At 41.5% G+C, this 25,711-nt stretch overlaps 1 protein-coding gene across 1 annotated transcript in view; it reads right to left on the bottom strand.

The window, feature by feature from the left end:
- SLC27A2 (solute carrier family 27 member 2) overlaps positions 1 to 23,791 on the bottom strand; it is a 51,223-nt gene extending 27,432 nt beyond the window's left edge. Inside the window, exons 1-4 of the mRNA XM_012442398.3 lie at positions 23,280 to 23,791; positions 9,479 to 9,685; positions 5,043 to 5,201; positions 2,324 to 2,448 (exon numbers count right to left, since the gene is read on the bottom strand). Of these exons, the coding sequence (XP_012297821.1) occupies positions 2,324 to 2,448; positions 5,043 to 5,201; positions 9,479 to 9,685; positions 23,280 to 23,757 (969 nt within the window). The 5' untranslated portion in view covers positions 23,758 to 23,791. The remainder of the gene's footprint in view (positions 1 to 2,323; positions 2,449 to 5,042; positions 5,202 to 9,478; positions 9,686 to 23,279) is intronic.
- Between the last annotated feature and the right edge of the window lie 1,920 nt (positions 23,792 to 25,711).

Genomic DNA, 25,711 nt, shown 5'->3' with positions numbered 1-25,711 from the left:
GTATTTTCTGGACAAACAGAACTCAGAGTTGGGGAAGCACTGGCAAATAGGAAGCCCAGGGGTCATTCAAGATTATGCATTAAATCATAGTATATTTTGAAGTTGTAAAACCCCAATCAAATTGTCTTTGTTTTCCAGTATTTGAGACAACAGTAAGAGAAAAACTGGGAGAGTGCATGCATGTGCGTATGTGTGCAGATGTGTATGCGGATGTGTGTGAACCTGAAGCTAACTACACACAAACATGTTTATTTTCCTCTAGTCCAAAGGAAGCTCCCATTAGAACAAACAGAAACAGCATACACTCCCCAGGAGATTTCTAACTGACAAGGGGGTACCTTTAAGATAGAGAAGAAAAGCCCAGCAGAAGGGCCCCATATGGATTTCTGGATTTTAATAGAGAGACATGCTATCTTGAGGGCCACATGGAATATTAATGTGAAAAAAATTCAATAATGATATTAACAGAAACTGCCGTGGAGAAGGCCCTAACCCAGCTGACTGCTAATAATGACCCTCAAGAATCTATCGACTATACCAAAAAATTAGAATAATATGTGCTAAGTCCAAACATTCTGGGGGAAACATTTTAGCTCCCTCAACTCAACTACATATTTTTTCTTTTTTTTTGAGACAGAGTCTTGCTCTGTCGCCTAGGCTAGAGTGCAGTGGCACGATCTTGGCTCACTGCAATCTCCGCCTCCTGGGTTCAAGTGATTCTCCTGCCTCAGCCTCCTCAGTAATTGGAATTACAGGCACGCACCACCATGCCCAGCTAATTTTTGTATTTTTAGTAGAGAAAGGGCTTCACCATGTTGGTCAGGCTGATCTCGAACTCCTGACCTCGTGATCCACCTGCCTCAGCCTCCCAAAGTGCTGGGATTATAGGTGTGGGCCACTGTGCCTGGCCTCAACTATACATTTTTCAGGGGCAAGGATTTAGAGATTTATTCAGCAAAATTTGCTGATGCCTATGATGTGTCAGTTACAGATCTTGGTGCTGTGGATCTGGTAGTGGACAGAGCCCCTGCTCAGGTGAGACTTTCATTTAATTGGGATGACGGGGGCAGACAATAATCACATAAACCTTTACTATCTCAGGAGTGACAAGTGCCATGAAATGCAGTGATAAGCTGGATAGTGAGGTGCAGGTGATATGATTATTAGCAGGAGAGGCCTCTCTTCTAATGAGGTGACATCTAGGCAGAGACTGAGTAAAGTGAGGCCAGAGAGACCTGGGGGAAGGGCATCTGATACTTCTTTCTGCATCACACAGCAGCTGGTATGTAAGGTGAGCACAACAGTTGCTTATCAACAGCAATTTATCAATTTAGTGATCCTTTGAGTTTAAGTTGATGGAATAGATTAAAGGAATTAGAATCTGGTGAATTTACTGCATTGTCTAGTCCAGCGGTTCTCAACTAGGATAGCATTTGCCTGCCAAGGGACATTTGGCAGTATCTGGAGACATTTTGATGATTATGACCTGGGGAGGCAGGGAGGTTACTACTGGCATCTTGTGGGTAAAGTCCAAAGGGTGTTAACCATTCTACAATGCACAAAGTTCATACAGCAAAGAATTAAAAGCCAAAATGTCAGCAGTGCTACCGATAATAAATCCTATCTGATACTGTATCTCTGATGACAGCTAAGGGACTGGGCAGGAGGAGCTCTTGAGAACAACCCTATCGAGAGCTGAACATCTGCAAACAGGGCAGATCAAAGACCACTGGAGTTGCCCTGGGGCATCTGTTCCCAGTTTGGTGACAGACTTGGCTGGCTGGTTTCAAAGTCACACAGGGATTTACTTATTAAACAACATTAAGTATAAGTTTCCTGTATGTCTTTGGTATAACAGAAAGCAAGGAGACGAGATGTGGTTCCAGCCATTGAAGATATGACAGCCAAGGAAGGATGGAGGGTATGAACACAGACCCCTGCAATGTAACAAGAGCCACAGAGGGTAGAAATAAGATGACATAGGGGAGAAGAGTAATGACTTTCGTTGGAGTGACCTAAATAGGTTTAATGTATGAGGTATCATTTGGACTGGGCTTTGACAGTGGCTTTTATTAAGCTGAGAGGGGGTAAGATGTGAAAACAAGTAAAAATGCAGGAAATAATAATCATCATGATAATATTAACTCCCACCTAGTAAGTCCCCTCTATATGGCAGGTATAGTGCCAAGCACTTTTTCATAATAATTGTATCCTAAATTCAAAACTGGCATATGCAAGTCAGCTGAAGCCTAGCACAACCCAAAGTGACTTGAATTTCCATCTTAACCATTTCAAAATAATATTAAAATGGGGGGAATGTTACCTGTGGTGAGTTGCATAAATACCGAAGCAGTTCACCGATATACTGAATGACAGTGACATTGTATTTTCTGCAGTCATCCCAAAACTGACTGGCTGAAAATTTAGACCGCAAGGCAAGAGTAGCACCTACAGAGAAAGCATAGAAAGTGTCAAGAAAGAAATGCTACAAAAAATTCTCCCAATTATGCTTAATTTGTCATCTTCAAAAGGTAGACATTTAAAAATAAATTATATTTGCAAACAAGTATTGAGTACCTTATATTCAATGCAAAAAAATGAGTAAGACATGGTTTTGTTCTATAGAGGCTTCCAATCTATGGAGGAAAAGACTCATATGAAAGTCGTTTTAATAAAAGTCAGCTTGCAGTAAGAGAATCAAATGAGGTCCTAAGAGAGAAGGAGAGAGATTTCGTGCTCTGTGTGTGTGTGTGTGTGTATCTCAAATATATATATATGTATTCATTTATATATATATCTCAAATACATATATATGTATTTATATGTATATTTATATATATCTCAATATGTTTATATGTATTTATATATATCTCAAATACATATATACGTATATGTATTTGAGATATATATACACATATATAAATACATATATATGTATTTGAGATATATATCTATATATAAATGAATACATATACATATATATATATTTGAGATACACACACACACACACACACACACACACACGGCACGAAATCTCTCTCCCTCTCTTTTAGGACCTCATTTAATTCTCTTACTGCAAGTAAGAGTATATATATATATGTATATATGTATATGTATTTGATATATATATAAATACATATATATATGTATTTGAGATATATATATCTATGTATATATTTGAGATAGAGTCTCACTTTATTACCCAGGCTGGAGTGCAGTGGTGCAACCTTGGCTCACTGCAACCTCTGCCTTATGGGTTCAAGTGATTCTTGTGCCTCAGCCTCTAAGTAGCTGGGATTACAGGCTGGCACCATCACGCCAGGCTAATATGTACATTTTTTTAGAAGAGATAGTGTTTTGTCATGTTTACCAGGCTGGTCTGAAACTCCTGACCTCAAGTGATTAGCCCACCTCAACCTCTCAAAGTGCTTGGATTACAGGCATGAGCCACTGTGCCTGGCCCATGCCTGCAATATTTTAAATAAGTTTGTGCATAAAACAAAGTTTGTGTTAAGTATTTATGTATAGTATTTTCCACTTGTGGTGTCATGGTGATCAAAAAGTTTCACATTTTAGAGCATTTTGGGTTTGAAAATTTTGGATTTTGTGTGTGTGTGTGTGTGTGTGTGTGTGTGTGTGTGTGTATGTATTTAAGCTGCTGATAACAAGATAGTACGGACTGGGTGGCTTAAAAAACATTTATCTCTTGCAGTTCTGGAGGCTGGGAAGTCCAGATAAAGGTGTTGGCAGATCGGGTGTCTGTTGAGGGCATTTTTCCTGGTTTGGGGATGGTCATTTCCTGTGTCCTAACATGGAAGAGAACAGAGTCAGGAAAGGAGCTCTCTCCTATCTCTTCTGATAAGGGCACTATCCTTTCATGAAGGCTCTGCTCTCATGACCCAATTACCTCCCAAAGGCTCTACCTGATAATACCACAATATTGGGGGTTAGGATATCAACATATGCATTTTTGGGGGACACAAATATCCATCCATAACATACATGCATATACACACATGTATATATGTGTTTGTGTATATACATATGTGTATGTGTGTGTGTGTGTGTGTGTGTGTGTGTGTGTGTATATATGATTATTTAAAATGAAATGCCACATGAGAGAAAAAGTTGTTTTTTATTTCATTCAGAAAGCTACAGATAGCTTCCTGGAAGATGTGGCTATTGAATTTTGCTGTAATGTATACAAGTGACATAAATTCTCCTGGAAGGAGAGAGGATGGCAACTCCAATTTCTATAGTAAAGTTTGAGAAGGAAAGAGACGAGATGACAAGCCAAACCAAGTATTCTGATGGAGTTGCCATCTTCTCTTCTTCCAGTAGAGCTGAAAAATTGTAGAAACAGGGGAGACTACAGAAGAGTGAAGACAACTGAAGAAGTTTAAATTAGATGCTGATGGAGATCAACATGCAATTTTCTAAAGATAGAAATGACATGGATAGAATCTAAGATTCAAGTCCAGATAAAGGTTTTTTTTTTTTTTTACAGTTGAGATCTCACTCTGTCACCCAGGCTGGAGTGCAGTGGTGCAATCATAGCTCACTACAATCTTGAACTCTTGGACTCAAGCAATTGTCCTACTTCAGCCTCCTGGGTAGCTGGGACTACAGACTTGAGCCATCATGCCCGGCTAATTTTTTTTTTTTTTTTTTTGTAGAGATGAGGTCTTGCTATGTTGCCCAGGCTGGTCTTGAACTCCTGGCCTCAAGCAACCCTCCTGCCTTGGCCTCCCAAAGTGCTGGGCATACAGGTGTGAGCCATTGCACCCGGCCCTAAAATATTTTAAAGGAGTTTCTCTCTTGATATACTGAACGATTATAGCATTATATTATTAGATGAAGAGGCATGAAAAAACAAATTATTTTAGATGCTTGCTTGCAATGTGAGTCAAATAGCCTTATTGTTAATGCAAAATTGAAGACTGTTTGTAGCAGACAGCAAAGTAGCCAAATTTTATGTTACTTTTCCTTGTGAGAAAATATGAATGTGCACTTGTCTCCAACATTTTGTAGAAAAAGCTTACCAGCCACGATACATCCGTGGATGCCAATCATTAGTGCAGCACTGTGGTACAAGGGCAGAGTGACATAGATGACATCATCTGCCTTCAATCCGCTTACACTAGTGAGGCCAGTTCCATACCATATGCGCTGATGATTGATCACGGCTGCTTTTGGAAGACCTTTGCAAAGATACAAGAGAAGGCATGAGTTAACCAAAATTGGGCATTTACATTGTAGGAGAGAGATCTGGCTTAGGAAGATTAATCATCCTGTATTTTGAGAACCGCACTGGGAAGGGCCATGACCAGTTAGACCAGGAGTTGACAAATTTTTTTTTATAAAGGACCAGAGAATAAATGTTTTAGGCTTTGTGGGTCATACATTCTCGGTTGCAATGACTCAACTCTGCTGTTACGGTCAAAAGCAGCCATATACATACATAAATGGAGTGTGGCTGTGTTCCAATAAAACTTTATTTACAAAAACAGGTGGGAGGCTGTATTTGGCCCATAGGCCATAGTTTGATGACTCCTGAGTTAGATGGTTATAACAGTAGTAATCTGAAGAGAAAGAGAAGACAGACGAATGTATGTCCATTGAGTTTCTGCTCTGTGGCTACCATTTTGCAAGACATTTAAAAAATTTCATTTAATTTCCATAACAAGTTTATGTATGACATAAATAGAATTATATTCTCCAATCCACAGATGTGAAGGCTGAGAGTCAGAGAGATTTCTTATGTACTAGAGTTTCTTTATATAAATAAAGCAAATATGAACATTTTCTCATATGTTCTTGCCTTTTCCATTAAAAAAAATGCACTCTTCGCATGTTTTTTGTTTCTGCTGCTTAGCAATGTTTGTTGGAGATTTGTTCATGTTTGTACAGAGAGATTTCCCTTATTTATTATTTGTTTATCTTTCTCAGCTGCCTCAAGTCCTTTTATAAATGTATTATAATTTATTTATACTATTTGCTGTTACAAATGATGCTGCAGTGAATAACTTCGTCCACATGGCGGTTCATACTATGTATGATACCATATCTTTTGGATAAATTCACTGAAGTGAGATTGTTGTGTTAAAAGATAAAAGTTGTCAAGTCCTATAATCCCAGCACTTTGGGAGGCTGAGGCAGGAGGGCTGCTTGAGCCCGGGAGTTTGGCACCAGTCTGGGCAACCATAATGAGACCCCTTCCCTACAAAAAGTAAAAAAAATTAGCTGGGCATGATGGCATACACCTGTATTCCTAGCTACTTAGGGGGCTGAGGTGGAAGGATCGCTTGAGACCGGGAGGTTGAGGCTACAGTGAACCATGATCCTGCCACTGTATTCCAGCCTGGGCAACAGAATGAGTCTTTGTCTCAAAAAAAAAAAAGTCTTTGTAATCTTGATAGATAACTGCCACACTGCCAGTTATAATGGCTGTCCCCATTCATTCTCCTATCAGCAATATATGAGTGTACCTATTTCTTCCTAGCCTTGTCAATGTGTGCTCTCAAATGTTGGGACCTTTGCCAATCTGAAAGGTGAAAAATGGTATCTTAGTGTAGTTTTGGTACATCAGACTAAATGCATTTGCATTTTCTTAACCATAATTTATATACACTTTTTGTAAGATTCTATTCTGTGAGTGTACACTTACACTGTTTCCCATGGAAGATCAATTCAATTGGGAGGGCATGAAGTCACTGAGAAGGGGGCTAAGAGTTTAAGATCTGAGTGGGTAAGTAGGCTTTGTGAAGAGGAAGACAGATCTCTGTTGACTCAGATTCTTCAATACTTGACGGTACCTTCACAAGCTATTGCCAAATAGCAGCAACTTGTTACAAGGCAGACAAGTCTGGCTAGCCACCTACCATTATTGTAAACACAATTCAAAGTTCATTTTCTTTGACAATGGGCCAGTTTTTTGTTTTGTTTTATGTGGGGTTTTGTTGTTGTTGTTGTTGTTGTTTTGTTGAGATGGGCTTTTATTCTGTTGCCAGGCTGGAGTGTGGTGGTGTTCAAGGGTCACTACAGCCTCAGCTCAAGTGATCTTCCTGTCTCAGCCCTCCAAGTAGCGGGGACCACAGGTGTGCACCATCAAGCCTGAATACTTTATTTATTTATTTACATTTTTTGTAGAGACAAGGTCTTGCTTTATTACCCAGAATGATCTTGAACTCTTAGCTTCAAGTGATCCTCCCGCCTTGGCCCCAAAGTCTTGAGATGATAGGTACGAGCCATCGTGCCTGGCCTCTGATTTTTTTTTACAAGAAATGGTCATCTTTATTGCCTTGAAGTACTTTCAGAACTTTCCTAAATTAAGATTTTGTATAATGAAGACATGAGAATATCTGGTAACTATTACAGAATTTTGTGCTAATGACTTCCTTTGAGGAACAGGTACATTTGTTCTCCAACTACTTAAGTGAATTCTTTTAATTAATGTTTATAAGAGTAACTTAGCATTTTTTTTTCTAGGGATAGTGTCTTGCTCTATTGCCCAGCATGGGGTGCAGTGGCACGTCACTGTATCCTCAGACTCCTGGGCTCAAGTGATCCTTCTGCCTCAGAATCCCAAGTAGCTAGGACTACAAGGTATACACTATGCCAGCTATTTTTTTAATGTTTTCATAAAGATGGGGTCTCGCTATGTTGCCCAGCCTGGTGTCAAACTCATGGGCTCAAGTGATCCTCCTGACTCGACCACCCAAAGTTCTGGGATTATAGGTGTCAGTCACTGTGCTTGGCCTAGCAAATATTTTCTTCAAAGAAAATGAAAAAAGTAAAATAAATGCCCATCCAATTGTCTTCCAATTAAATATAAATTCTGATTTATGAGATTAAATCAGAGAATGCTCATTCTCTTTTTTCTCCCTAAAAGGGGTTTTCTATTTGATTGTGAAAACATGCATTATAACAAAGTTTCATACATGTTTTCTCAGTACTAACACTCGAATTCCCCCTCATTAACCAAGGGTTCAATTCTTTCCCAAATAAACATTTATAATTTAATTTTGTCATTCAATTAAGAAATGATGATAAAAGTTCCATAAATTAAAGGAGTGTCTGCATGCTGCAGAAGCAATTGGTTAATTGTGCTATCTCACCTTTCTGTTGGCCTGGCAATAAAAATAAAAAAATGAAAAAAGACAGACATTATGTTTTGGGCACCAGCTTTAATATGTCATTCCTGGCTTCTTTTCATTTACTTAAAGAAAATACTTGGCAAAAGTGACTGTATGAAGTGAAGCCAGCAATAGGGTTAAACTCAGGTCCAAGAACTGTGAGCTCAGGTAGGTGCTAAGCGCCTGCTGAGGTGAAGGAGACAGTTCCTGTCAGCTGCAGTTAAGATAAAAGGCTCAAAGGAAATTTTAGCCTTGTCTATTGTTTATTTAACAAGGAGAACACATGAATTACCTGCTTAAATTAAATTGAAATTTTAATCAAGAGACGTAAAAACCTCATAGATTGAATTTTCCAATATTAATAATAATCGGCATTCTGGGGCTGGCTTCCTGTCCTTCTTTTAAATATATCCCTCAGGCTCCATATTAGCACATTTTGTCTTCTCTGGCCTATAGTAGGCAGACACTAAATATCTATCACATGAATAAACAAGGAGGTACTGGGATAGAGCTCTCAATTGCATGAGCTGTGGAATCAGCCTGCAAGGTGAATCCTGACAGTTCTGCTGCTTATCTTGGGAAATTCTTAATCTCTCTATGCATCATTTTTTGAATCTCTAAAATGGAAATAAAAATAGTACCCATGTCAAGAGTGAGGGCAAAATCTTATCAACAAATGTTGTAAAGCTTGAAGAATGCCTAGTACACACTACCATTAATATTGCTTCTTCCATATAGCAGTGTTCCTATAACATTGTTAACTGGCAGTATTTCTTCTTACTGACTCATAATGGTACAGTTTACAGTTGAAGGCATCCTAGATTTGATGAAATACGGTATTTTAGGCCTTATGATAGAGCCACCCCACAGCCACAGTACCAAACAGCTCCAAGCTGGTGTTGCATGGGGAAGATAGTGGTCAAAACATTTATATAAATAGAACCCAATCACTGCCTACTGGTCTTCTTCTGTGTTCCATTTATAATCAATTATACAGTCTATATGAACTATAGATGTAATATAATCAAAATACAACAAGAATGAAAAAAATTCCAACTAGCCAATCAGTGCCAAATCTTATCCATCATCATAACTACTTTTGTAGTTCTTGGTTAACCTCTTTATGTGTTCTATATGGACTGGGGGAAAATATGCATAGCTTGGAGAAACCTAAATGGGATCATATGCTATGAAATAAAATCACTTCCCACAGGCAAATAACTAAATCTCCTGAAGTATGAGTCATTCAGTAGGTTTTGCCAAAGAAAGAGATTTGAAACCCCATGCCAACATTTAACACCTTCAGATCCAGTTTTTTTTGAGAATCCTCCCTTTATTTTTACCTGTGGTTCCAGAAGTGTAAATGTATAAGGCAGGAGTGGAAAAAGTGACTTCAGACCTCCATGACTCTGGGATAGGTTCAGTTGATACTTCATCCACTTTGTCCAGGAAAGAGTGAACCCCATCTGTGTTAGAAGTTCTGCTCACATAATAGATGGACACATCTTCTTTAAGGCTTGGCAGTATCTCTTCAACAGCTGCTTGTAGTTCTTAATTTAATAAGAAAAAAAACCAAACAAACTAAATCAGTCTATGAAAGTTCTATTAGTGCTTCCATAAGCATCATAATTTTATTTTCAGCATAATTTTTTGCTTAAATGTATGGACGTGACAAATGATACTTATCATTATGCATTTTATATTATTATTATTTTAGTGGATATAGGGTCTCACTATGTTGACCAGGCTGATCTTAACTCCTGGTCTCAAGCAATCCTTCCGTCATGGTCTCCCAAAGTGCTTGGATTACAGGTGTCAGCCACTGCGCCTGGCCCTGTTATGCATTTTAAACATGAAATTTGCTACATTTGAAAAAAATCACAAGATTCCAATATTTGAGGGAAGGTTGGGTTTTGATGGTTTCGCAAGCATAGCAGATGGTTGGCTGAAATCTGTACTTCTTGTGGCAAGTGCAAACCAATGGACATATGGGCCAAACCCAAGAAATATCAGAGTATAACTGATATATATCTAAATACACTCCAGAAATAAATTTAGCTCTTCCTAATATGTGCCACACAGGACCAGTTATGAAAAAAAAGAAAAATTTAAGGAAGGAGAAGAGAAATGAAAAGAAGGGAGCCATGCTAGTTAAGAAAGATGATAGAAGCTAACTTTATATAACAATTTTTTTCTTATGTATCAGTAACAAGTTGTTTCCTAGGAAGGTTTAGCTGATCTGAGAAATAAGCTCTAAATTTCATAAGTACATTATCTTATCTGAGGAAAAAAAGGAGTAATTTAGAGCAGTGTTTTCCAACCTGTGGGTCATAATTACAGTAGCAGATTGTTAAAACCATTTAAAGTGAGTGATATTTTAAAAAATGAGAAATACTTACAAGAAGGAAATAGAAATTTTGGAGCACATCTTACATGGTAAAAGGTAACAATTCTACTGACAGTTCTACTGCTTATCTTGAGAAGTTCTTAACCTCTCTAAGCATCATTTTATGAATCTTTAAAATCGAAGTAAAAATAGTACCCATCTCAAGAGTGGTGGCAGAATCTTACCAACAAATGTTATAAAACTCCTTGAAGAATGCCTAGTACATATTACTCTTAATATTGCTTCTTCCATATAGCAGTATTCCTATAACATTGCTAATAGGAACTATTCCTAATAGATGAACAGGGCTTTTTTTTTTTTTTTTTTTAGATTTAAAAAAGTTCTTTAAGTTCTGGGATACATGTGCCAACAGATTCTAGAGAGGATGTGGAGAAATAGAAACGCTTTTACACTGTTGGTGGGAGTGTAAATTAGTTCAACCATTGTGGAAGATAATGTGGAGATTCCTCAAGGATCTAGAACTAGAAATATCATTTGACCCAGCAATCCCATTACTGGGTATATATCCAAAGGATTATAAATCATTCTACTATAGAGACACATGCACACGTATGTTTATTGCAGCACTAGTCACAATAGCAAAGACTTGGAACCAACCCAAATGTCCATCAATGTTAGACTGGATAAAGAAAATGTGGCACATATACAGGGCTGTTCATTTTTAAAAGTTTTGTTTTAGTTATGTAGGTGTGTGGGTATTGGGTCACGCACAAATGTATTTCTTACTGGGTTAAGGTCAAAAATTTTAAAGGCACCGATTTAATATGCAAACCACATTTCATGCTTGCCACTTGGATTTTGTGCCTTTAAGCCATAGATGAGACTGCTTTTAAGCCTACTTGTCTTGAATTGTGATAACTGAAGTGAATATACTTACTCTTAATAGGAAGGTGACTAAATATGCCAGGAAATTATTGGGGAGGCTATACCTAATTTATCTTATATGCTTTGTTTTTCCGATGCTTGTGTATGATATCTCCATGAAGACAAGAAATATCACCAGGATAAATGCATTTAAAATTAAAAAAATATTTTAATCAAAACACTCATGTACCTGGTAATAATAAATCAAATAGTACAAAAGGATTTATAATGAAAATCAACAAGCCCTTACCCAGGCCTTCCTCACAACTGAAGCTACTGCCTAGAGGCAACCATTGTCAATTTTTAAAAAGCTATTTCTTCTGGCAGTTACCTCTCCATCACCAAAAAATATGCATTTCCTGCTACTTCTTAGCCTATAAATTTTGATCCCTACTTCCATTTCACCCTGTCCATTTCTGACAGTTGTTGTCTTCCCTTTACATTGTCTAGGGTAATAGCATTTATATTTATTCTGATACCATTATTCTGTCTTCCCAGCTTTATGGATTGGCTCTAGAAGCTGAAAACCAAAATAATCAGAATCAACATAATAATGACTATGAAAATATTCACTGCAGAGTCAAGTAAAATACTATAATTGTACTTTCTTTCTTGAACAGTTATCTTGGAGTTTCCAGTTGGTTATTGTTCTTTAATATGCTATTTCAACCCCATCAGGTCACCTTTTTTTTTCTTTCACCCCAGGAAACTTTATTCCCCTCTTTTACATTTTTAAAATTTTTTTGTCTGGTTGCTCTTTAGTCCTTCAGTACTCCAGAAAGGTTACAAAAATATGACTGTTGTAGAAACAGTAGCATCGCTCCCGTGCCACTGCCTTGGCTCATGTCTTCATTATTTCCTACCTAGGTTATTGCTATAGCCTCCTGACCAATGTCGTGCCCTCGAGTCTCTTCCTGCTTCTAATGTATTAGCTTCTCTATCATCCAACTTCTTGTTGCCACCCTGTTTAAGATCCTTCAGGGCTGTTCATCTCTTGTGATAGAATCCAATCTCCTTATTCAGGAGGTCCTGGGATCCCACTGGGTCCCGCTCCTGCTGGCTTTCTGATGTTATCTCCTACTCTCTACCTCTTGCTCTCTTTCCTCTAACCACACTGATCTATGGAAAATCCCCGAAGGTACCCATATGCTCATATCTCATCACCTTTGCCCAGGTTGTTTCATGCTCTCTCACCCCTTGGTCACCTGGAAAACTCCTGCTTATCCATCAAGACTCAGTGTAGGTAGCACTTCTTTTCTGTTATCTTCCCTCCCTCTGCAAAGTTAGCTGCTCCATTCTACAGCTCCCATAGGAGTCTGTATATACAATTATCAGAGTATTTAGTACATAGTATGATAGGGGTTCAATTTTTTTTTTTTGAGACAGGGTTCTGGGGTCTATGAGGCTGGAGTGCAGTGGCATGATCACAGCTCACTGCAGCATCGACCTCCTGGGCTCAAGCGATCCTCCCATTTCAGCCTCCCAAGTAACTGGGACTATAGGTGTACCATGATGCCTAGCTAATTGTTTGTAGATATGGTATTCCACTATGTTGCCCACGTGGATCTCAAACTCCTTAGCTCAAGCGATCCTCCCACCTTAGTCTTTCAAAGTGCTGGGATTACAGGTGTGAGCCACCATGCCTGGCAGATATGGCTTAATTCATTTTCTCCTCTACTAGACAGGGAAATCTTTGAAATTAAGATCATAATCATCTTTGCACCCCTGGAACTACTAGATAAGTGCTCAATAAATGTTTGTAATTGAAAAAAGTCTGACAAAGTATGATAGTGTGGAAGAGACAGAGGAATAAGCTAAAGCTGCTAATGTAAACAATTCAGATCTGCAAGTTGATAAACCTTTAATAAAACATAATGTAAGGTAAAATAATTTCTGAGATACAAGTATGCCTTGCTTACAAGTAAGGGCCCACAGAGGTAAATTAAAAAACAACTCCTCCTACTGCTATTTAAAGAAGGAAAGGAGATTGTGAAATCTCCTTTCCTTCCTCCTGTCATGAGACTCAGGGTCCAGAGTCAGATAATCCGTTTATAAGTTACCTGATCCATTCTCATTCCCTCCCTCCCAACACTTATTTAACGTCTATTTAAAGAGTGTTCCCTGTGTGGCAGGCAGGGTGCTTTACGCTGGATAGGACAGTGAGCAAAACACTGTCCCTGCTTTCATGGACCCCAGGTCTAATAGGGGAGAAACAACAACAAAAAATCAAAATAAGTTGCCATAGGTGTCACAACAGGGGATGGAGAAGGTATTTGGGAAGCAAGTGGGGTGGGGGGCACACAAAGATGACCCAGAAGTGCCCTGTAAACTGAGAACTGAAAGACTAGCAGACGGTGGAGATGAAGATCAGCTGGGACTGACTAAGCCTGCAGTGGAATGGCTTATGCAAAGTCCCAGAGCCAACGCAGCACGGGGCCCGAGTAACTAAAAGAGGTTAAACCTGGCTGGAATGTGGAGTGGGAGGGGAATCGGCTGGGAGAAGAAGCCAGAGACTTAGAGAGCAGGTCCCCGAGGGCCTGACTTAGGCCAGGCAAGTGGACTGGAGGGGCATGAACAGAGGTAGCAAGACCAGCTGGTAGATGAAGCTTGTCTACACTGGAGGCAGCAGTGGGTAGAGAGAAGTGAATGTACTTAGGAGATATCTGGTAGGTAGAATAGATAGGACTTAGTAAGTCTTTTTTTTTCTTCACCTCCAAGTAATCATCTTAATGAGGAGAAAATGATAGGTCAAAAGGGACTTTAAGTTTTTCTGTAATTGTTTCTTTTAATGTACTCACAGCTAGCCAGGGCACCATGGCAAAACACCTCTATGAAAAAATACAAATATATGTATGTATATTAGCTGGTGTGGTGGCACACACCTGTAGTCCCAGCTACTCCAGAGGCTGAGGTGGGAGGGTCACCTGAGCCTGGGAGGTCAAGGCTGCAGTGAGCCATGGTTATGCCACTACACTCCAGCCTGGGCAACAAAGTGAGACCCTGTCCCCCAGCCCCCATCCCCCCCCAAAATAAAACAAAAGAAAAATGTACTCAGGTATTAGTATCAAAAATTTAATAATAAAAATAAAAGGAAACGTAATTAAGCTGATGTCATGCTTGATCACAGTCCAAGCAACTTTGCATCATGTGTACTTCATTCATGTTCCCAGCTGGCCCTCTGCAGGCATGTAGTTTGTGATTCCTGACCTTTTATGCAAGTCATCTAATCTGAAGGGAGGGCCCCTGCCCCTGCCCCACACAATTTCCCTCCATCTCCTCTAGACTGTGGGTGTAGAATTTGTTATTTGGGCAGACTTGAGTTTCCAGTAGCTTGCCAACCATATCAGGACACACTATGGCAGCCTTTCTTTCCTTAAAGGTGTAGAAAACAAAAAAGAAATCTGAAAGGAAATTCTGGATGTGAATATACCTGTCAACTATCTAGTTGATATTTAATGTCTTTTCTTTCTTTTCTTGAATCTTTTATAGATATATTGGGCCAACTTTTTTTTCTTTTTTCTTTTTTTTTGAGATGGCACCTCACTCTGTCACCCAGGCTGGAGTGTGGTGGTGAGATCTTGACTCACTGCAAACTCTGCCTCCCGGGTTCAAGTGATTCTCCTGCCTCAGCCTTCCGAGTAGCTGGGATTCCAGGCACCTGCCACCATGCCCGGCTAATTTTTGTATTTTTAGTAGAGATGGGGTTTCACCATGTTGGCCAGGCTGGTCTTGAACTCCTGACCTCAAGCGATCCACTTGTCTCGGCTGTCCAAAGTGCTGACATTACAGGCGTGAGCCACTGTGCCCTATGAGCCTACATATTTTCTAATTTAAGCATAAAATATCTTTCTTTTTTTCTTTCTTTCCTTTTTTTTTCTCTCTCTCTCTCTCTTTTATAATTCCTATTGTAAAGTCTGCTCATTGAAGAGTGAATATCAACCAGAACATATAAACTCCAATAATTCTATCTGTCAACGTTGGGGTCTCTGATACTCCGAGACGTGCATGCAGGAGCGCTCTTGGGATTGGGACCTGTGAGGCTGCAAGGGAAGCAGACTGGATAGAGGGAGACATTGAACTGTAATGCAGTCACAACAGAAGGCTCCCTCGGCAGATCCTCTGATCCTAAGGGGATTCTGAACCTGGGATGCCCTTCAGAGTTGTCCCAAATTAAGGGAGGTAGGCTGTACCTTCATACCTGCCCATCAACCAGTCCAATGGACTCAGGCTGAGGTGGTCGTGTTTGACCTTGGGCAAAGTGTCTCTCTTCAACTAAGGACAAGTTCTGGGAGGGGTCTCAGCTGAGAGCTCCCAGCAGATGAAGACTGAGTCCATCAGTCCTAAAGGGAGGATCTGGATGGCACATCACAGCATGCACCCACCTCTCTCTTTACTAATAACAAACATTTAAAATTTTCATTTGCATAGAACTGTGGGCATAGGAGCTTTACATACATCACTTCACATAATTTTCGTAACAATCCTGTGATACAGATACCAGTAATTTTATTTCTATAAATGGGAAGAGGCTAATCAAGTCAGTGTATGGAGGGTCACATGCAAAATGAAAAGAATAATTCTGGGCTTCTGAGATTTCCACCTCCCTGTATGAGCCATCCAGATTAAGTTCTAGCAAAGTGCCTTATTTCTTGGAAGAGGCTAGCTGCTTGCCCTTCTGCTCAGCACTTGTTAAATCATGTGGATCTGCCTTTAATGAGTAACATGGATGATCTTTTCTTGAAGAGCATAACATCAAGCTTTATTAAAAGCTCGAGTATGAGAAATAGTAGTCACAGAACATTGCCTGAAGAGTGTAGAACAGCCCCATCAGTTAGTTCTTCATTAGTCTAGTTTTAAGTTGTCGATTGAAATAAACCTTCAGAGAAAGAGGGCACACTTGGGTGCTAAAAAATTGAGTGATTACATTACTCCCGCATCCCCTTAAAGTCTGTTCAAAGAAATTTTTTAAAAATTAAGGTAGCATATTAAGTCCACACCTGCCCTTTTTTTTTTAGAAAAAAGGAAGAAAGGAAGAACTTTCTGAATAAACAAGCCCATTGCTAGAAGACAGAGGGAGAGGGTGGGTGGTGAGCTGAATCAATCTTCATTCCTAAGGTGTCAAGGTGCTCAGGCTAAACCTGCAGCTTTCCAATAGGAAAACATTGAGTCTAGTAGCTTGTTCTGCTACTAGATTGCCTCAATGAATGTGTAACCGACTGGGTTAGTTAAACAAAAATCCCAGAAATATTTACCAAGAAGGTAAGATCCAAAAGGAAGGTAGGGAAAGGAAATGTGCTCTGATCGTAAAATGGCTGGTTGATGAGCAAGTCGAGCTTGAAAGTTTATCTCTTTTCTTCATTCATAAAAGCAATCGAAACACAAACTGGTGCTATTAACAACATAGTCCTTAAAGACAATCTAAAAATAGTTCCTAAAATGCCATTCATAACTGTGATTTTGCATCTCAATCATTGGCAGTTTGGAATGACGGTATTTTGTTCAGCAAGATGATGCATATTATAATACTCCAAGTAGACACATGCACATGCCCCCCTTCCTCACACAAAACAAATCACCCAGAGGTCATAAAAATGTTTAATTAAGGTTAAGTTCCACCAGGAGCAAGCAAAAGTTTAACAAGGAAATACATACTCATTTTACATTTATGTAATTAGGTAATAATCTCCTTGATGTTATTTTTTATTTCTTCTTGCTTATATGAAGTCTTGCTTTCTGAATAGTCCCGGAATCAAAGGTATTTCCTTATCATGAGTTACCAGGTCATATAAGGCCTTACATAATTGTTAGCATTTGATATCTGTAAGCAACCATGTCATCTTTCTACTAACAATCTACTTCTCTTTCCTTAGAGGCCATGGGAAGGTCCTTTTCAAATATTAGCCACTTACACTGATTATGTAGAATAATATTAACTCTATCCTCTTTCAGATTCAATAACATTAACACCTGATTCAGAGTTTGTTTTTACCTCTTCATCCCCTTGTTTCTGAAGAAAATAAAGTGCTAGTTTTGTTCTTGGATGGAGATGTACAACCACTTCCTTTGCAAGCTTTAGTTATGAGCAGGGAAAGAAGAAAAATTTTAGAGAATATCTTTAAGCTAGCTTCCTTGGGCTACTAGGTTGGGAATCCCAGTTATTGGATATATTAATTATTTGGTGTCTGGGTTTCCGAGTATGTATTTCCCTCCCAGGACTTGTCCTTGGTTGAAGAGAGACACTTTGCCCAAGGTCAAACATGACCACCTCAGCCTGAGTTTATTGGACTGGCTGATGGGCAGGTATGAAGGCACAGCCTACTTCCCTTAATTTGGGACAACTCTGAAGGGCATCCCAGGTTCAGAGTCCCCTTAGGATCAGAGAATCTGCTGAGGTAGGCTTCTGTTGTGACTGCATTACAGTTCAATGTCTCCCTCTATCCAGTCTGCTTCCCTTGCAGCCTCACAGGTCTCATTCCCAAGAGCACTCTTGCATTACTAGGGAATTATTCAAAGATAGATGAGACAATTCTAAGACTTTGAGACAGTCAATGCTCATTGAAGCAACTCATCTAAGTTACTCCCTGGGCAGCCCAAAGAGGTGAGAAGAGTACAGATTAGATGATTTCTGTGCCTTGATACTGGACAAAAGTTGGCATTAGAAAATTAAATATTTCCTTCTGTGGAAGTGAGGCCACTGCTGTTGGCCATTCTTTGGACTCTCTGAGTCCCTATTTTTTCTATTTCCTGAGTCCATTCAGGAAACAGCTTAAAACACGACTGTTATTTAAGTCCAGCCTGCCATTGTTCTTACACTGCAATACCCTTTAATGAAGCATCTCCCTGTGTTAAGCACCTGATCAGAACTGTCTCTGGTGCTCCTTTTGCCTGGAACGCCCCTTCCCCCACTTGTCCAGCTCAATAGCAGTGCCCCAAAAAGCCTTCTCTGGACCTCTGCTTGTTTTCCTACAGCACTTGCAGCTCTCCCAGCACACTGAGCACATTATCCTGGGTGTCACAATCATTTGTGTATGTATGTGGTTTAGTTCTTTTATTGGGCTGTAAGATTCTTGAACTAATTCATCTTCTTATTTCTCCATCCCATCATGGCAGAGAGAAAACTAGCTTGTACCTTGTTGGGACTCTCTCCTTTGTGTGTGTGTGTGTGTGGCCTCCCTTCCCTCTAAATGTTTCTTGCTTTGAGAATCATATTGTTGTACCATCAGTTTTTCTCAATCTAATCAGAAAAGTTTGGATGACAAGGATTATCCTTGGTCCCAACACTTGTCTTATAATGAAATTCTTCTGTCTTAGAGCTTTTAATGATGCAATATTTTTGAAAGTTGTTGTAAGCATTTTGTCTATCACATTGTTTAAAGGTCTAATTTTGTTTTCTGTAACCTTGCAAAACCAGGTCAAAGGCAATCTGGAACATTTTACAACTTATCTGGGACTCAGTTTTGCAACAGAGAGTATCTTTATCTGTTGCTAAAGCCTGTATAAGAATAGTACCCACACTGTGGGAGCCTTGCATGGCTATGTTGAGCCAGGCAGTATAGACCCTGCCAATGAGCTGATGAAGGGACCTGCAGGAGACCTGGGTTATCTACCCAGAAAAGCTAGTTTAATGATGGTCTTAATGCTAGGATAAATAGGAATGGAACAAATGTACTATTTCAGGCCTCTTTTCTATGTTTTTGTAAAATATCCCGTATTGTATGAAATTAAATATGTTTTCCTGTTTTACCCATATTCTGTGTTTGGGAAGTTGTGTGAAAAACTACTGGCTCAGCCACTTGGCTTTTATTAATTATAACTTTGATACAGTTCATATAGTTGAAAACAATTTTTCCATGTGATTACCTAGATCATACCCTGCCCTGGAGAATGATCCTGAAATGTACAACACAGAGAAAATCATATTCTCTGGGAAACTGCTGCTGCTTGATTCAGGGAAGTGTTTGTGAGTCTTGACTTTCTGTAACTATAGTAAATTTGGAAGGAGTAATCAAGTACTGAAATTCCTGATAGGGTTGAGTCCTGTTCAGTTTTATAAAGTGACCCCTAAATTCATAACAACTGGATCAATCCTCACGATAAATGCCTCTGTGCTGGTCCTTTACATATACTGCAGAATTTGACTGACAGATGGAGCTCAAGAGCTCTTACGAGCTCACAAGCTCTGGGCTGAAATTCAGAGTATGGAATCAAACTCACATTTATGTATCATGTTCAAGATGGTGTGATAGAATACACAGTGCCTTGTGAGGAAAAAAAAAATCTGGGTTCTATTTCTACCTTTCTGTTCCTATCTATGTGACCAGGGGCAATCCATATCATCCCTCTAGGCCTTTGTTTATACAGCTATAAAACAATGGAAAAGCTGGGCTCACACATGTAATCCCAGCACTTTAGGAGGCCGAGGTGGGCAGATTCCGAGGTCAAGAGATCAAGACCATCCTGGCCAACATGGTGAAACCCCGTCTCTACTAAAAATACAAAAATTACCTGGACGTGGTGGCATGCACCTATAGTCCCAGTTACTCAGGAGGCTGAGGCAGGAGAATTGCTTGAACCCAGGAGGCGAAAGTTGCAGTGAGCCAAGATTGCGCCATTGCACTCCAGCTTGGTGACAGAGGGAGACTCTGTCTCAAAAAAAAAAAATGGGAAACTAGACTAATTGTTTCTCAAAGCCTAGTCCTCAGACCATGTGCTTCAAAATCACCTGGGGTGGGGGTGGGTCTTCTTATAAAAATACACGTTCCTGGGCCCCAACATAGTCTTACTGAGTCAGCATTTTTAGGGATGGAGCTCAGAAATTTTATGTTTTTGTTTTGAGACAGGGTCTCACTCTATCACCCAGGCCAGAATGTAGTGGCACAATCACAGCTCACTGGAGCCTCGACCTCCTGGGCTCAAGCAATCCTTTTGCTTCAGCATCCCTAGTAACTTGGACCACAGGCACTCACCACCATGCCCAGCTAATTTTTGTACTTTTTTGTAGAGATGGGGTTTCGTCATGTTGCCCAGGCTAGTCTCCAACCTCTGGGCTCAAGCGATCCTCCCTCCTCTGCCTCCCATAGTGCTGGGATTACAGAAGTGAGCCACAGTGCCTGACCACAGAAATGTTTTTAAAAGTATGCTTCCCAGGTGATTCTTAGGCTTTTAAAGTTTCTTCTGTAAATTTTTTTTTGAAGTATAACACATTCATTAAAGGGGAGGATTATAGGGTTAGTATATCTCTAAGATCCCTTCTAACACCAAAGAATTCTAAGAATCAGTCCATTCAACATATTTTCCCAAGGGCATGTTTAGTAAACATGCAACTCTGTGCCAGACTGTAATTTTGCTTCATGTGCAAAGGTATCTCAGTGATTTGGAAAAACTGATTTTTTTTTTTTTTTCAAATATGTGGCCTATCTCAAAAGTCAGTTGACTATCCAGAGAGTACCTTAGGTCCACTAGAAAGTCTGGTTCGAGTTTGATTTTAATGTAGAAATTTCAATATATTCTCCATGTAAATACACAGCTCTATGGCAGAGAACTGTTGCCTGGGTGGGAAGAGTGTATCTGGTTGTAATTTTAATTCTGACTTTATTATAGAACCAAACTGTATTATGGTCATTTAATCCCGAGCTTCTTTGTCAACAAAACTCCAAATCCTGTGACCTTCCTCTCAGGGGGCCTGGGATACTAAAGAGATAAATAGGATTTAAATGCCTCTTGAAGTGGTACAAAGATCATTGTGTTAATAACTTCCCTCCAAGTAAGCCGCTAAAATAATAGGCTTAGGAGAGTCTTCTAGTTACAAAGTAGTGAAGTTTTTGCTTTTCTCAGGCAACTAGAAATTAATGGGAATTTTCTTGAAAGGACCATCTCTTCCAAATAATGTAGCCACCTTTAAACTTGACTTTCTCTTTTTTTGAGACAGGGTCTCCCTCTATACCCCAGGCTGAAGTGCAGTGGTGTGATCTTGGCTTCCTGCAACCTCTGCTCCTGGGTTCATGCGATTCTCCTGCCTCAGCCTCCCAGGTAGCTGGGATTACAAGTGTGCACTACCATGCCCAGCTAATTTTTGTATTTTTTTTTAGTAGAGACAGGATTTTTGCCATGTTGGCCAGGCTAGTGTTGAGCTCCTAACCTCAAGTGATCCGCCAGCCTTGGCCTTGCAAAGTGCTGAGATTATAGACTTGAGCCACCGTATGCAGCCTAAACTTGTCTTTCTGCTTTTAAACTTTTATACAAAGCCTGTATTTTTTGGATTATTTATTTCATGCCACATGAAGAAGGTGTGTAAGTTTCCTGGTTTCTCACAAGTGAATTGACCTTTCATCTTTCTGTGATACTAGGTAACCCACTTAGCTTGCCTCAGTTTCCCCAGCTATGAAATGAAGTGGTAGAGCAAGTGGACACTTGATCCCTTTCAGCACACTTACACTTTATATCCATGTAGAGGAAGACAACAAGATGTAGGAAAGAGGCTGGGCGTGGTGGCTCACACCAGTAATCCCAGCACTTTGGGAGGCCAAGGTGGGTGGATCACTTGATCTCAGGAGTTTGAGACCAGCCTGGGCAACATGGTGAAACCCTGTCTCTATCAAAAATAACAAAAAAAATTAGCTGGGCATGGTGGTGCATGTCTGTGGTCCCAGCTACTTGGGACGCTGAGGTGGGAGGATCGCTTGAACCTGGGAGGCAGAGGTTGCAGTGAGCTGAAATCATGCCACTGCACTCCAGCCTGGGCAACAGACTGAGACCCTGTCAAAGAAACAAACAAAAAAAGACGTAGGAAAGAGCATGGCTTTGAAGTTGGATAGAGCTAGCTTGGAATTTTATGCCTCAGTTTTCTCAAATGTATCATGGTGGTAGTGGTGGTGGGGTAGTGATATGTTATCTCCTGGGGTAATAAAAGCGTCTACCATAGGAGTTGGCACCGAAATGCATTCTAGAAAGCTGAGGCTCCTTGGCTCCCTAAACCCCTACGCTGTCACTCAGGTCTTTCAGTCCACACCTGGGTAAGCCTTTTCTTACTGATTGAGAGAGGGAACCCTTAGTCCTTATTCAAGTGCAGAGACAAGCTCTCTGGGACGGAAAAGCCATCAGCCCTGTCAGTAACAGATCCTCTGTCGCTTCCTGGCCTTGTCATCACTTTAGCATGAAATTACTATTTGAAGTCTAGCTGAAATGTGGCAGGAGGTAACCACAGAACTGAAGGGGTCACTATTGTTATAGATGTGGTGGGGGCTCACAAGGGCCCTGCAGCAGATCCCCAATATCGTCTCTCTGGGGATCAGGTGGGGTCACCTTTGTTCTGCAGTGAAGGCCAGGGATGCTAACAGCACTTGAGGGCTGGAAGCAACATTGAAGACTGCCTCATTAGAGAGGAGCAAACCAAGGGACAGAGAGAAGTGACTCTCCCATGATCACACAGCTAATCAAGCAGCAGAGGTGAGAAGAGCCCCTCTGGATCCACTAGAGGTCACACTCAAGACCCTCTGTATTTTAATGCAGATATTATAAGTATTGATTAAGAGCTTGGACTTTGGAGACAGATGGCTGGGCATGAGTCTTCACCTCTCAGGATCTCAGTGGTCTCATCTATAAAAGTCCTATAATAAACCCTACCCACTGTGAGGATTGAAAGCCACACTGCCTGTAGAGTGCTCAACACAGAACCTAGCACATAATCAGCTTCCACAACAGGTGGTTCTAAATGATCATTATTTGCGATTCAAGCAAACACTGCCAACCCCTTTTTCTATACCTCCAGTTCCGATCTGAACCTCCCTCTGCGAGCCCCTTACACCACGCTGTGGCTGGTTAGTCAAGGCGCGGAGAAGCCCTGGTGTCAGGGCAGGGCGGTCCTCGGGGCTCACCTGGCGAGGCCAGCAGCACCTTCGCCCCGCAGCATTGGAAGCAGTGCAGCAGGGACTTCGCGCGGATGTTGCAATTGAGGCACGCCATGGCACAGCCCAGCTTGACCAGCCCCAGCCACAGACACACGTAGGCCGGCTCATTACCCATAAAGAGCGCCACGCAGTCTCCCTGGCGCAGGCCGAGGTGGTCGTGGAGCGCCCGGGCCACCTGGTTGCTGCGCCGGTCCACCTGCGCGTAGGTGAGAGTCTCGTCGCGGAAGAGCAGAAAAGGCTTGTGTGGAGTCTGGCGCGCTTTCTCCAGGAACGCCCGCAGAATGGTGCGCACCGGCCGCCGCTGCCCATAGCTGCGCACCCGCCGGGCCACGGAGGCCACATGCAAGAAGTAGCTCATGTCCTGGAAGAAGTAGGGGCAGCAGAGATTAACTAGGATCGGCAGGAATAGCAGCCCCGCCAGGACCGTGTAGATGGCGGGCAGCATGACGACTGCGGGGCCCTCTGTCCCAGCGAGGGCAGAGGGCGCACCCCGGGCGTGCAGCGCGGCGACTGGGCGGGCTCCGGGCGGACTCGGGGGCTGTGCGGGAAGCACGCTGCGGGACGCCGGGCTCGTGAGATCAAAGGGAAGACAGAGCTCCTCCGCTGCACGCACCGCCGCGGGCTCCCGCGCAGGTGGAGTAGTGTGCGGGCTGCCTGGGGTTCCCGGCGGGACTCACCGGTTGAGCCCGCCCCCTCGTGGGGCGCAGCCACCTGCGCTCCCGGCCCGCCCACGCGGTCCTCCCTAGGCTGGGCAGGCGGCCCGGAGGCTCGCCGGGGGCCTCGGCCACCAACCCCGCCCGAAGGTCTGGGGTCAAGTCTGGACTCACTCGCATTGTGACCGAAGTACTTTAACCCTAGGAGCCACGTTTCTTTAAATGGTGATAAGACGCACTTAGCGGTTGTTGAGAATATTAAAGGCGATAATGCAGGACTGGGGCTATTATTTGTTACCACTAATGGAGTGGCTTATGGAGATAACACTGTTTGTGTTGATGAAGTGCCTTATGACAGTCCTATTATTTCTTAATAGCGGGTACCAGGTGTCTTTGCCAAACCAGAATCTCATCTCTCCTTCCTGGTCCCAAGGGCTTTCTGCCTGGTCTCTCTTTGTTTCTCAGATTTGCTGCCCAGCCAGACTGCCAGGCGGTCTCCTGCAGCGAAGGCTTCAGGGTTGAACAGAAATGCCCGCAGCAATTACGTCAAGCTCATCCCAAGCCCTGCCGGGTGAATTAGGGCAGGACACCCTAACCTGGTTGGCCCTGTCCTGCCCGGGGGAGCCCTGATTATGTGAGGAGCAGTGCCACACATCACCATGTGAAATAAAGCTTTGGCATTATTTTGACTTAAGATTTTGTTCTGTTAGGTGCCCCCGCTGTTCCTCCATGTTGAAAGTTGGCAAGTGTTGTCAGCACAGTTCGCACATTTACTAAGTGGCTCTGTCAGAGAATAGTATAGCACAGAGGACATTGAGTAAATGATATTGGCATTTCTCAAAAACCATTTCTTTTTGAGGAAACGTGAGCCTTTCTTTTAATTTGCCTTAGTGCTACTTCTGTACAAAGTGAATGCTCATACTTGCCACTGAGGAGGGTCAGAATCTAAGTAAAGCAGTGTTTTATTTTCACCCTCTCCTGTCCTCCTGTGTTCCTCTATCTTAATTTTATACGATAAGTACAAATAATGAATGCTTACTCCTTCCAGACACACTGCTACGGGCTTCCCTATGTTACATTTTGCGAGCCTCAGTTATTTTTTAAAGGTGGCACTTTCATGCTTATTTAGAGACAAGAAAGGGAAGCTTAGGTGAATTGAGACAGCTAGTAAGTAATTCGTGGGTTTTGGAACTAGTATGTTTGGTCTTGGGAAACCAACTCTTAGCTTATTCTTAGCAACTATATTATGCTGTCCTGTTCTCTAGGTTTCTGTCCATGTCGTGTGTGTGTGTGTGTAACACACAAAAAGGTTTCACAATCACTTTAGACCCTCCCCCGCTTTTTAGCCTCCTCTTCTTATCCCTAAAGTAACTGCTCAAGCAACCTTTCCCTTTTCCTGACTTTCTCATCTCTGATCCAGCCACCTGGTTGCATCATTTCTCTGGGGATGAGGGGGCCTTCATCATCCCTGAGGAGAAGGCAGTAGAATTAACCAAAGTAGAGGGCATGACAGAAACCATTCTCATGTGCACTTCTTTCATGTTGAAGCTCAGAGCCAGCCCTTCCCTTTTCATCCCAATGCCACCCTCATTCCTTGATGGCTAGTCACTTCAGTGTGGCCACCTAGACCCCTCTTTTCTCTTCCTTAGATAGCTACTCTCTACCCAGAGTGCTAGATTACCACCAGGGCCCACTTTTTCCCCTCTTATTCTGAAGATCACTTTAATCTCAGTTGCAAGTAAAAGA

The sequence above is a fragment of the Aotus nancymaae genome, unplaced genomic scaffold, assembly GCF_030222135.1.
Source record: "Aotus nancymaae isolate 86718 unplaced genomic scaffold, 86718_ANA_hifiasm-v0.15.2.pri h1tg000062l, whole genome shotgun sequence".
Classification (NCBI taxonomy): domain Eukaryota; kingdom Metazoa; phylum Chordata; class Mammalia; order Primates; family Aotidae; genus Aotus; species Aotus nancymaae.
This window is presented reverse-complemented; position numbering and strand designations above follow the sequence as displayed.